We start from the raw sequence: 13,403 nt of genomic DNA, 5'->3' as shown, positions 1-13,403 counted from the left end.
TACAGTCATCATAATCCATTTAACCTAATAGCCTTAAGCTGTTTTTAAAAATTACTCACTAAGCAACAATCAAGCCAAGACGAGAGGAGCGGATAAATAAGTGAATTAATCAGTGACGTTTTTGCAATTTAACAAAGTCTAAAAACAACTTGCAAATGTTTCTCATCAGACACTGAACAGCTTTTTTTGTAGAACTTCTTTTTTTTAAACCGTGAAGAAAGATTTATTTTTGTGCTGCACATATGCCAAAAGTGGGCTATGGATTAAGCGCATATTTCTTTTTAATGATGAAGCACAAAGCACTAGGAGGCAGCTCTGAAACTCTCACAAGTCTTTTGAAGCTCCCACTAGTCAGTCCCACAGATTTGACAGACTGCTCCCTTTTTCTCCTTGCTTGCTGAGAAGGTTTCTGAAGGTCTGAGCTCAATGCAGGCTAATGGTTCAGCAGGACTGAAGGCTCATTTCAGACGAGATCATATTTCATTAAGGCTGAACCTGATTATCTCCTCCTATAGTGCACTTGGTCACAAAAAGATGAGCGTACACATCAGGAGAACAAAACAGAGGCTCCCAGACCTGCATTCATGAAACGCTGATGACTGGAGAACAGCTGCAAAGCCTCCAACATTAGGACACGGCAAAGTTTGCTGCTGTCAAGCTGTCACTCCCGATACATCTGACGAAGAAAGGCTAACTACAGCAGGGCATTGATTTTAGCTGGGACAACTTCTAGACAATGACAGAAGGAAGACAGAAAGCCACTGGTGTTTGGATGTGATATATACACGCTGCTCTTATTAAGAGACACACTGCACATTTACAACTGTAACACCAAATAATATCTTACTGTACCCAAAGGACGCAGACTTCCACTTGCGGCAGGGGATGACCCTCTTGCAACCTTCGGATCCTAACCTCCCGGGATTTTCTGTGGCTTCAACCGGCAGTGATGCATGCCTCCTAAAAAAAGAAAGAAAAAAGGACAAACAGTGTCACAGCACAACACAAACCTGCAAACGTGTGATGACAGATCGGAGGAGAAAGATTATCAGTGTGAAACTGCCACTTGGCAATGAAGCACTAATTGTTTGAAGGACTAATTCTCTTTGTGGTTTCCACTTTTCCCAATATTTTGTTTTGGAATAATGAATTTTCATAGGAGTAATTAAACATTTCAGATATAAACTGCAAACTGGAAATGACACATTTCAGTTTTATGGATACAATATGTCATCAAAAGGAAAAAAAAAGTAATTTGCTAAACAATATCTTTTTATCTGTTTGGCACAAATAATTCTATTAAAGCATATTACCTGAATTCATTTTTAACATATTAAAAGATAAGCTATAAGAACAGAGAAATGGCCACAGGTCCCACTATGAACAACTACAATCGACGTATAAACTGTACCTGTTACTGCCTGCGGCTCGTCAATTAGAGCAATGAGTTTGTATTCTGTTTTTCTTTTTTAATTTATGTTCTATTGATCATATTTCTGTTATTTTTGAGGCATTTATTTTAATTTTTTCTCTTCTATTTTGTAAAAAGTCACTACAACTATTGAGCTGGTTGTTTTTGACGTTTACACAGCATTTCTTAGGAAGCTGGGATTGGTTTTACACCATCTCCAAGCAATTAAGTGAAATACACCTGCACTGAACTACCAACGTTTTACTCTTTAAGTTACAGTAAAATTTAGCTGTACAGATATTGAGGAACCTAACTGTATTAATTTAAGATGGTATATCACTTATATGGCTTAGTTTTGAAAATATTATTGTTCTTAAACTGAACTTTTCTCCATATTTCTCAGATCTCCCTTTGTATAAAACACAATCTCTCAAAAAATCCCAGTCTGCTCAGACTGAGAGAAACTGAATTGTGAGCAATAATATCATCTAGTCCCAAAAACATTAGAAAAGAAAAAAGGCATTGACTTTTTCGGACACACATACATATATATTAAACATATTAAAACTATGCACATACATTAATGTTAATGTACTTACATTTTAGAATGTAAACACTGAACATTATCTACTAGATAATGTACATTCGTTGATCAGCTATGAGTCATATGCACCATGATGTGCAATATTTCTCTTGATCTGTATTTTCATTGTTACATTTTCTAAACAAGTGTTCATCAGCAATAACAGGCTAATAGAAATTATAATCTTGTCCAATATGGAGGATCACAGAAAGGAAAAGCCAATAGGACTTAGGTTTAATTGTAAAGCATGTGACCTCACTTTTAAGCTTTGTTTGTATTCTACACAACAGTGTTGTATATAGAGATCTCCTAAGAGGCATGTCTCTCTCATCTATTGTTTACTAATGCTTTAACAAAACAAAGGCTTTTGGTTGATTCAAATGGATGAAGCACAGCTCTTAAGCTTGCAGCCCAACACTAAGAACAAAGTTGTAACCCGATTATTTCAGTACCAGATCGAGAAATCCAACTTTATTCAACATTATTTCAAAACCACAACGATTTTCCATCGTATTCTTCCCTTAAATGAGATGGCAGAGAAAATATCAGGGTGGTAGATAATTTCTGCCCCTCCACCACTTGTTGCTGTGCAGCTGGGTGTAAGACTGTTATACCTTCAGATATTTGTATTACTCTTTAAAGACCACAAAAGCATTTAATAGCATTAATGAGTCTTAATTATATATTAAAATGTAATGCTACAAATAACATTAGTAAAATTCTATTATTAATGTATTATTTTGGGAGCATTAAAGCAATTTGATCATGTCATACAACTGAATCTTAGTCAACTATTTATAAATGTAAAGCGTTTATTGCTTTTAACTTTAGTTATTATGGCTTAGAACTAATACCAAAACTCAGTCCTTCATAAAAATGGAATATTTTATAATATGACTTTTGACCAGCAATGACTTACAACACTGCTCAGCCTGATACCCTCAGCATGCTCTGTCCAAGCATAGTAATGGAAAGTTGAGTGGAAGAAAAAATTGTTGTAGAAAAGGTTGCACAAGCTACAGAGATCTTAACCTGGCAAGACCTGTGAAGCAAATATTTAAAAAAAACTTAAATAAATGCTTTGTGTATTAAATTTACAAGCTTGAATATTTTGTAATTACTTAAAGGAGATGCATCTGTATATTTCTGTTTTTTGAAATTCTGTGTGAATACAGCGAAACGCTGGTATTTTAACTGAAGGTTATCATGTCATGAGAATCCCATACTAGCCCGTGCCACTCAGAAGATAATGTCATTATGTCAGATCTATGCTCTGCTTTTCTTTTTTCCAAGCATTAAATTAATTTTATTGTTTAAAACAAGTTGCAGACACAAATCCAGCTCTGAAATCCAGAGAGACAGCAGAGGCTGATTGTGTCATGCCTACCGCCATTTGCTACTGTTTCTGCATAATGAAATATTAATTTGAAATATGCAAATTCAGGATTCAGAGCTATGGACCTTAACTAAGAAGGAATTCACTCAGTTTCTCACCTTTAGCTACTCCAGGGGTGACACCAAGTCAAATGCTGTGAAGTTTTTTTCAAACCTGAAAGTGGCAAAGCTGCTTTAGAAAGCTTCTCTTCCCCAGACAGAGATGTGTTGCAGACGAAGCCCTATGTCTGCTGTACTATTCTCGCATACACAGGTTACTGTAAATAGAGTTCATGTATAATGGAGTGGATTTAAATAGCACTCCTCTCGCCTTGTTGGTCTAACAAGTCCTATAGGCTGCCCCCCACTTTGGCTTTTGTCCATCATAAAAAATCATCAAACACTATTTGACATTTGGAGGAGGAGCGACTTCAGTTGCTTCCTTTAGATTCTACATATGAGTTGGGGGATGGATATCAATGCAGCAAAAACTCCTCTTTTATGTTTTAAGAAACTTAAATTTAACCGGAAGGGCCCTTACATTCATCCTTTCATATTCCACACCGATGTCTAACTTTACATTTTCATGTAAAATTTTAGAAAAGTTAGTCTTGAATCTATTCACGTCACATTTGAACTTTTACAGTTTTAAAAGTTAAAATGAATAGAGTCAAGTCATAAAAAATAAATCTAATTTTAGATCAAAAGCAGCACTATCGGGCGTGCCGTGGTGGCGTAGGGGATAGCACGACCCATGTTTGGAGGCCTTGAGTCCTCAACGCGGCCGTTGCGGGTTCGACTCCCGGACTCGGCAACATTTGTCGCATGTCCTCCTCCCTCTCCTTCCCCCTTTCCTGTCAGCCTACTTTCAAAAAATAAGGGACACTAGAGCCCACAAACAGACCCCCTGGCGGGGTACAAAAAAAAACAAAAAAAAAACAGCATTATTAAAGATCTGGGATGATTTTAAGTGTGTAATGGATCACAAATAATGGTTACCACACTTTTCTCCTGTACAGGACTTCTGAAAATGGATTTCAATGCTTCAACTTGTATATAGCTGATAAAAAAATAATGTACCATAAGTGGGGCCTGCCATAGCAAAGCATAAGAGAGCAACGAAATGCCTTGATTCGCATTGCATGGAAGGCACCTAATACTCTACACCTCAAAATAACTGCCGCTTCCTTTCAGCAATAATGCGGCTCGTACCACTGCGTGGATTCCCACAATATATACACATCAAAACATGTGGCTGGATCTTGGCATTTTTTTCTGGTAAGGAAGTGCCACGAAGTATAATTCAAATTTTTACTTTAGTGTTGAATGTCTGTTTTATAATATGTTCGCCACCAATGACAAAGAAAAAAAGAACTTTAACTTTTCTAAAAAATTCACAAACTGCACAATAATTGTTAAGTAGTATAAGATAAGCAGTATTTCAAAACAGCAGAAGAAATCTTATGTTTTTTGAACAATAAGATTTGTTATTAATCTGTTGCTAAGTGATGAACGTGTTTTCTGGTAGCCAAGTGCCATGAAGTAAATATCTGATTTTTACTTTTGCAAAATTTGCCATCTGTAAATTTCCTGTGTCTAAGCGGATAAGCAGTATTTCAAAAGAGTTTATGTTTCATAAACAATAATTAATTTGGTGTTAATGAAAAAATGAAAAATGATTTTTTTTTCTGGTAACGAACTGCCACGAAGTATAAATAAGAATTTTACTTTTGTGTTCAATGTCTGTTTTATAATATATTCACAAAAAAAATTAAAAACTTTAACATTGTTTCTGAAAAATTCCAGTAACAATGATTATAGAACCACCTAGAATATACTCATACATCAAGTAATTAATGAAGTCCAACATTTATAACCTTGGCTAAATTTTCATTCACTGGACTTGCATATAAATTGAATCTCTTGGTCTTTCATCATTCACTTAAAAATGTTCAGAGCATTGTGATGCCTCGTTTACCTAACTGTAGAAAGCTTCTGCTTTGCTGAAGCAAGGTCAGTGACAAGTTCCAATAAGCGAGATCATATAACCCCCGTTCTAAATTCTTCACACTGGCTTCCTGTTGAGCTCAGAATTCATTTTGAAATATTAGTCTTTACACAAAGCAGCAAATAGTCAGGAAACAAGAATATCCTTTAACTACACATATACAGTTTCTTGTTCTCTAATAAGGAAAATCAAAATCTCTAAAATCCAAACCTAATTTCCACTTCAGAGTAATAAAATAATTTTAAGATAGATTAAAATGAACTGTATTGAAGTAGGGTAATCTATTTAGTCACACTTTTGAAAAACAATGCCCAAAATTTAGGTTGCTTGTCAAAAGGGACTTCTACCCTTGTCAAGGACAGAAACAAAGGACACAGTTGGAGCCCTAGACACCAAAGTTGAGTATTTGTCGGCAGCAGAGGACGGGTTTCAGAGATCCCTGAGGACTATTCCTGCTTTGGGTGTGAGACAGCTCTACAGCAGGTGTTGGAACACAGCACTGTCACTTCCTGTCCCTGAAGATAAATATCAGCTCAGCTATTCTGTCACTACATCAAAGGACTTTTTAAGGTTAAATATCTTTGTGAACTAAGCGCTGTTTGGTCCACACCGTGTGCTGTTTTAGAAACGCTTCCTCAGCTGCAGAAAACCGCTGCTCCAAGAGTTTTCCTGCAATAACTTACCTTGAAAAGAAACTGCAAGTGTGCATCCTCTGTGCTTCCCTTCTATAAATCTATTACATTAATTCCTTTGGCATAATATTCCGCTTCATTAATTATCTCACATTCCATTGACAACAATGCCATGAATAGAGCAAATGATGCAATTGATCGGACACGCTGTGCTTTGCTGCTGTGGTTTTGAAACACACCAAAAGAGAGAGGTTGAGACCTCCAACACATCAGCCCAGCAGAGCTTTATTCTCTTCACTGTCATCTATATAATAATGGTTGAGCTGTATAATCCTCGCCTCTCTGTTTTCTCCAAGTCTCAGCGGAGGAGTAAAGGAAAATAAAAGCCACAGTCCAAGGTTTTTCTACAATGCATGCAGTCAATCACTATGCTAGAGTCTCTCACAAGATCCCCCGGTCTTATTTGGAGTCGATTCTTATAAATATGAAATTTCAATTAGCGATCATTTCTTTCATATTCTGTCAAATACAACTCCCATCCATCCCAAAGCTCAGCAGCTACACTTTTATGAATGAATGAAAAGGGCACGAGGAGGAGCGGCAGTGTGGGAACATTCACTGAGGAACAATCCAATGAAAGCAGGTCGCTGTGAAGCTGTTGATCCCCTGCCTGAATATCTCAGCCAACTTCTAATCACGTCTGAATAAAGCCATCCATTCTGATTTCACAACAGCAGACCAATTAAACACAACCATGTCGGTAATCCTCTCTCATTAAGTACGGAGTGTGGTGGAGAGTATAGCCAGCATTGCTGACGTCTCCCCCCACACAAACCTCTTCCAAACCAGTGCAAAGCAATCCTGCAGGATCGTGCCTTATTTATTTATAGCGCCAGTGCCAAGTTCAGAGGCTTCTGCATTATTAATGATAATGAAACCAACCGAGCCATGTTGCACAGAATTTTTTTTAAAAAACTGCCAGTCTCACTGGTGTCATGCTGTAGCATATTAACAAGGTGTGAGATGTAAGCAACTGTAAGGGTTCTGTGTGCTGTCAGCAGATTGCTGTTATGACAGTTCAGTTTATCCTGCTGTCGGTTCAGGTGACAAACAAGGAACAGCAAAAAAGGAGGGAGAAAATCACAATGACAGATAACTGTGATGCTTCCCAAATAGATGCTACAGCAGATTTGCACGCTTTTCTTATTAAGAGATTTATTTAGGATATTTTACATACTAATTATAAAAGCATATACTGAACTGTAAAATTATGATTTTATAATCAAAACAGAGATCTTTCAAAGTAGTTTTGATGTTTCACTGGAACATTTCCAGTGAAACATCCTGGTAGCACTATTGCCTTTGAGCAAGAAAGTGTAGGTTTAAATCTGGGCTGAGGTCTTTATGCATGGAGTCTGCACGTTTTCCCTGTGCATGTGTGGGTTCTCTATGGGTACTCAGACAATCCAAAAACATATGTTTGCTGGGTTAGAGGAGAAATAAACATGTCTGACAATTTTTGGCTGACTGTATTAACTCATGTTTGCTACCAAAGTATTTTGGCAAACACTGTATTTATCTATGTATATGGATATACATAATGTGAGTATTTGAGTGACTTTGTGACTGTGAACCAACAAGGATTGACTTTCGTTTTGTTGTTTAAAATTGTTTGGTTTTTTTGGACTTTGAGTGGGCTATGTGTTTGTTTGTTGTTGTTTTTTGTTGTTGTTGTTGTTGATCGTTCTTGTCAGACAAACAGAAAAATTGTATCTGCTTCACTTATAACCAGTAAAACGCAGAAAAGATTTGGTTACGGAAGCACACCAAAAAGTTTAAGCTACATGGCCAAACTTTATGACAAGCCAATAGTATAAACTTTATATGCAGAATGTAAACATCTAGTTTAAATCCCCCATTAGCAATCTGCACCTCAACCTGACACTTTTAGCTGCATTAAACAACCCTGTACAACCATTTTCAGGTTGGGACTTCAGAAGAACCATTTCATGAGCTTCACTTTTCTCAGTCCAAAATCTGTTTAGATGTGTGCTTGGGATAATTGTGCAGTTAAGGAAATTTATTCCTCTCATGAAAAGGAATATAAAACCAAAAGAAGTGACTGACAAAATAAACTGTTGACAAAAGCCATTCTGTTTCAGTTTCAGAAAAGAGATAATACTTGATTTTTGTTGCTCTATTTGCACCATTTATTAATTTTTGCTTCGACTTACATTTTTGGATCCAAATTTTACAAACTAAATATGACTTTTTTAAATGATTTGTGGCTCCTATATGTTAATATAGATGTACATAACATAATCAAACATCTGCAACAACAATAGGCATCCACACTGCTGTAACACACCAGTGAACACTTGCTGATGCCTCAACATGTCAGAGCTGTGAATAGCAGAACTGTTAAGAAAACGTAAACATGTTGATGTAAGTAAAAAAAGAAAAATAAATTGTTTCATCTTTCTGCTGTTCCAAAATAAACAGCAGAGCACACTGCTGGAACACAACTCATTCATGGATTTTTGTAAGAGGTTGTTCATCAAAACATGTGCCTGCTTTTCACAGGATGATGATAATGAATGAGTCTTTGATGTGAAGCCACTTTGCTGTTCTATTTCGCATCCATAAAAAAAAGCTCTCAGTGGCCGTACTCGACCACATCTACTTTTGAAGCTAAAGAACCATAATGTTTAAAAAATCCCTGGCTGCACTGGCACACCTATTTTCTTGTCCATTCTATTTATCAAACTGTCTTCAGAAACATCACCTCTTGTTTCACATTAAGCCGCATCTACACCTGATGTGTCTGCTGTAAAAGCAAAAAGGTTGCACTTATCCATCATTCTTTTTACAGAATGAGAATGTCGTGTTGGGTTGTGAGCTTAGTACCAATTAAGGAAATGCAATAAAAGCACAACAGCTAAGAATGCAGAGGCTGTTTGGTTTCCAACCACATCAAATCAAAGTTCTGTTTCCCCTAACGGTCTGTCTGTGTTTTAGTTTCAATTCCCACACCAACTTGCAAAAAAATACATAGATTTATCTGTTTGAAAATAGTTAAAGCAATACTCTCTCCATTTTTATCATTCTGTAAAACATACTTTCCTGTCTGTAATCACTTTTTTACAATAAATATTTTATATCAGGCTTCTATTATTAATGCTGGAAGCTACAGAGTACAGTAGATTCCAGCACTAGTCATAAAACAAATTGATTCACAGGTGTTTGAGCTTAACAGGCCAACTACACTGAAGTCAAATAACATTATATTACTTAGTATTTCAGAAATATGGTCTTGCTCAAATGCTGCTGAACTTTGTGCGAAATTATGTTACTAAAAATCCTCAATTGTTAGATTGTAATTAGGGCTACGTTTATGTTTCAAAATTATACACACTGGTTTAGTTAAATGCTTTTCCAAGAATTCATATTTGGTTTTACATCCCTCATGAAGTTGCAGTAAAATCACCCACTTGTTGCACAGTCCTGGCATATCTCGAGCTGGATATTTGACTAACCGTCTCATGAAAATTGATAGAGATCTTTCCAGTTGGTTGGGTTATGGTTCTGTATGGGTACAGCTTAAGACCATTGATACCAGTTTAGAATTATATACAAAACTGGTTTTAGACTAGTTTAGACTTGGTAGCTGCTTGGTAGCTTGATAGTCTTTTATTTTGTTCAATCTATTACTGGTTTTGATAATTGCCTGGGATCTTCTTGAGACATCCAAATAACTGTGTGCATATAAGGCAGCCGGCCTTCTTTAATATTCCACCTGATGAAATATCACCACCAAAATGGACTAAACATGATGTTATTACTGCCATGCTTTTAATAAATTGTGAAGGCCCTTTGCTTGAATAGTCTACTCATGCCTCCTCCAAACATTCTTCTTGTTTTGGGGCCAAACAGCTCAATCTTTGTCTTCTTTGACCATAAAACTTCCCAGTTTTATGGTCTGCAAATTTCAGCAGAGCTTGAAGGTGTCAATTTTGGAAAAGGGGCTTATTTGTTGGTCAGCAGACTCTCAGTCCATATTGATTTTAAACTTGCTTCATGGTGGACAGCGACACTTCTGTTTCAGCAGCTTCCAGTTTATGAGGCACTTGAGTCTGGGTTCCTGGATTATTCGTAAACATCCTCACCAATTCCCTTTCAGCTGAGGCGACGGCTTGATTTGGAGGAGTGAAACTTCAACACGTTTTGGCGTTTCTGCATAACAATGTGTGCAAACACATCAAAGTTTGTCTTGCACATAAATAAATGAGGCTAAAAGTAAGGTTCTGGGATAAACAACACCATTAAAAATGAATGGGCTACGCTTAAGAGCTGAAATATGCCAGAAATATACAAAAAGATTGTTTGAGGTTTGAAAAAGCTTTTCATTTATTTCTTTGGTTGAGGCCCAACTTGCTAAGTGATAAACATTCATTCATTGGGACTAAATATATTCAAGCCAGCATTTAAAAATGTTGAAGCTGTGTCTCTCAAGGACCTTACCTGGGCCCCACTCCAGCCAAAGAAAAAGAAGAAGTTTAATGCATCGTGAAAAGCCCCAAATTAATATGAAAATAGCATAGATGATGAGTGGGCTTTAACTTTTGATCAGAATTATAAGTAAAGGTAAATAAGTAACTTTCAAGAATAACTTCTTCCAGGTTTTTGCACACAACAGTGTTATTATGCATCAGTTTCAAAAAATACTGTTAGATATTTTGTGTATGCAACTACCTACAAGGAAGTAACATTAGCATGTATCTGATCTTCTGAAGTATAAATCAATAATATTAACAATAGCTGTGAATCTACTACGAATAGTGCAGAGTGAGAACTGTCTTTTCAGCTGAATTTCTTTATCTAGAATTCATTTATTTCTTTAAACTGTTGTAACAGGTAATGTTGCCAGTCTGCTGCATGACGGAACATAAACAACATAAACACACGAGTTTTATAGCAGGAATTATTGTGGAAGAATACCGCAGGGAGAGCCTAGACTGCAGAACAAACCTGGAACGTTTTGGGGTTTTTTTCACCTAAAACAGCAGACAGTTGGTGTGACACTCTTTCTAACGTACTTAGACTGCCTTTGGCTATGAACACATAGCAGTCTGAGATTGTCTGAGGTGGAGGTTGCTTGAAGAAAAACAGCTGATAAGGAATGTGTTTACCACTGAGCAAAACCCATCTACTCTCTGCACATGGCTTATACTCTTCAGTTATGTCCCCAGTAAAGATTGGTTTACTTCGGTTTTAAAACTGTGGCAGCAGAACCACTCTAACTGCCAACAAGTAAAAACAAAGACAAGGGGCCTTGATGAAAAAAAAAATCCCATCATTTTCTCTTCACTCTGTAAAATCTACCAGTCAGCAACACAAACAAAAGTTCTGTCTCTGCCGTACAGGTCTGTTCTTGTCCTTCAGAGAAAAGAAAACGTATCACCCCGACTAGTGTTCTGATTGCTGTTATTTACTTTTACACAACCACAGCTTGAGATTTTTGAAACCCAATCCCAATATTGTGTCAAGGATGTCCAAAGCAAAATGCTGTTGTAATGGAAAAAAATCTGCAGAAGTCTATTACTGATCATAAAAACTGGAATCACAAGAAGCAGCTTGACCTACCTGACCATTCTGGTGGGGTCAAACTCCAATCTGTAAGGTAGAAAAAAAAAATTGTTAATTTTGTTTAAACAAATTGAAACTAGACAAATATTTCAAGAATAAAGCTTCAGATATTGCTACACAAAATAAATTAAACAATTTGATTCAGTGACGTCAGAGTTAAGTAGTGTGGAACTGCAACTGATCTCCTGAGAAATTGTAGCAATTTACAATCCCACAATGAAATATGGAAGTGAGATTTACAAGTTAAACATGTAAAGCCATTTTTAGGTATGTCTTGTCAATGCAAAAGAGTGAATTAGCCAATCACATGGGTGCAACTAAATGTATTTAGGACTCTGGATATGATAAAAATGACCTCTCGAGATCAAACTGAGCATCAGAATCAAAATGAAATGGGATTTTAGTTACTTTTGGGCTGTTGTTGCCATTGACAGAGTCTGATCTGGGTATTTCAGAACCTGCTGATCTAAAAGGAATTTCACATACAAGTCTACACAGAATAAGCTGAAAAAGATATCTTGCCTTGTATTAAGGGCTCGGCCTGGTGCTGATGGTGTAACAGCAAGAGAGACGCCTTCTTGGCTTTCTTTCTTTATAATGAAAACCATTGATTGTTGCTGACCATGTCTATTCTTTCATGACCACACTATACCCATCTTCTGATGGCTTCTTCCTGCAGTAACGCACCATGACTACGAACTTAAATCCTTCCAAATTGGTTTGTAGAATATAACAATGAGCTCGCTGTACTCCTAAGGCCTCTGTAGTGACCAGTACAACAGAGCACCTTCAAAAAGGATATTAACATCAAAGATGTGGAACCAACAAATCTTGTGTTGTGGCTTGTTATTCTGATACATAATACTGTTTAATTGCATTAAATAGCGAATAAACACAGCAGATAACTGAAAATTAAATATTTTCTTATGTATAAATAAGATAAGTCTTTTGTGTGTAAGGTCCCACCACCTGTAGAGGATTTTATTAAAAAGCAAAAAGATTTACAAAGCACTAGGTCGACCTGCAGGGACTATGAAGTCTTCGTTCTCACAGAATGTTCTATCAATTTAAGAATATCATTGCAGGAACACACTGCCTGTTACCGGCTTAAAGTGTGGTTCATTAGTAATCAGCAATGTGATCATTGAAACTTAGGTATCTTTAAAGAATTTTGAGATTTTATTTTTGACAGTTTTGTAAAAAAATTAAAAAATATATATTTTTATATAAGCCTCTTAAAATAGGGCTTCCTGACTATATAGTTTGTATTTGTTTTTGCTCCATTTTTTATGTATGAAATTGTATGATTGCATCTGGTGCATCTGGTTTTATGGAACTATGGATGGAAATTTAGTATTTTCCGGTATATTTAAGACAACGATGTACATTCATTAATATGTACATCGTTAAATAAAAATCAATCAATCAAAACACAATTTGTTTTTCCTATATTGCTTAACTTTGGTTGGGAAGGTTACATTTTGAGGTTTTAGTAAAGAGTTGAGCTGAATGTGCTTAAAAGTTGAACTCCTCTTTTTTTATACCTTCTGCACCTATAACTATCATCAGATTTTTACACACTATTAATCCTCAATTTTTGCTAAGAAGTTTCAAAGGCACTATTAGGGTCCACTGCAGTCGAGATGACTGTACTAGAAAGGGAAAGAACTCCTCACCATGCAGAAATAAAATGTGCAGCCTGTTCTTCAAACCATAGCACTGAGGAGCAATAAAGCAACTGCATGGCTG

General features: G+C 36.4%; 1 protein-coding gene across 3 annotated transcripts in view; it reads right to left on the bottom strand.

Moving 5' to 3' along the window:
• The window catches only part of LOC102236454 (IQ motif and SEC7 domain-containing protein 1), a 126,449-nt gene that overhangs the window by 88,011 nt on the left and 25,035 nt on the right, over nucleotides 1–13,403 (bottom strand). For all 3 annotated transcript variants that reach the window (XM_023345779.1, XM_023345536.1, XM_023345827.1), the window contains exons 2-3: nucleotides 11,652–11,681; nucleotides 853–960 (exon numbers count right to left, since the gene is read on the bottom strand). In XM_023345779.1, coding sequence (XP_023201547.1) covers nucleotides 853–960; nucleotides 11,652–11,681 — 138 coding nt within the window. The remainder of the gene's footprint in view (nucleotides 1–852; nucleotides 961–11,651; nucleotides 11,682–13,403) is intronic.

Source organism: Xiphophorus maculatus, chromosome 1 (assembly GCF_002775205.1).
Source record: "Xiphophorus maculatus strain JP 163 A chromosome 1, X_maculatus-5.0-male, whole genome shotgun sequence".
Taxonomy (NCBI): Eukaryota; Metazoa; Chordata; class Actinopteri; order Cyprinodontiformes; family Poeciliidae; genus Xiphophorus; species Xiphophorus maculatus.
This window is presented reverse-complemented; position numbering and strand designations above follow the sequence as displayed.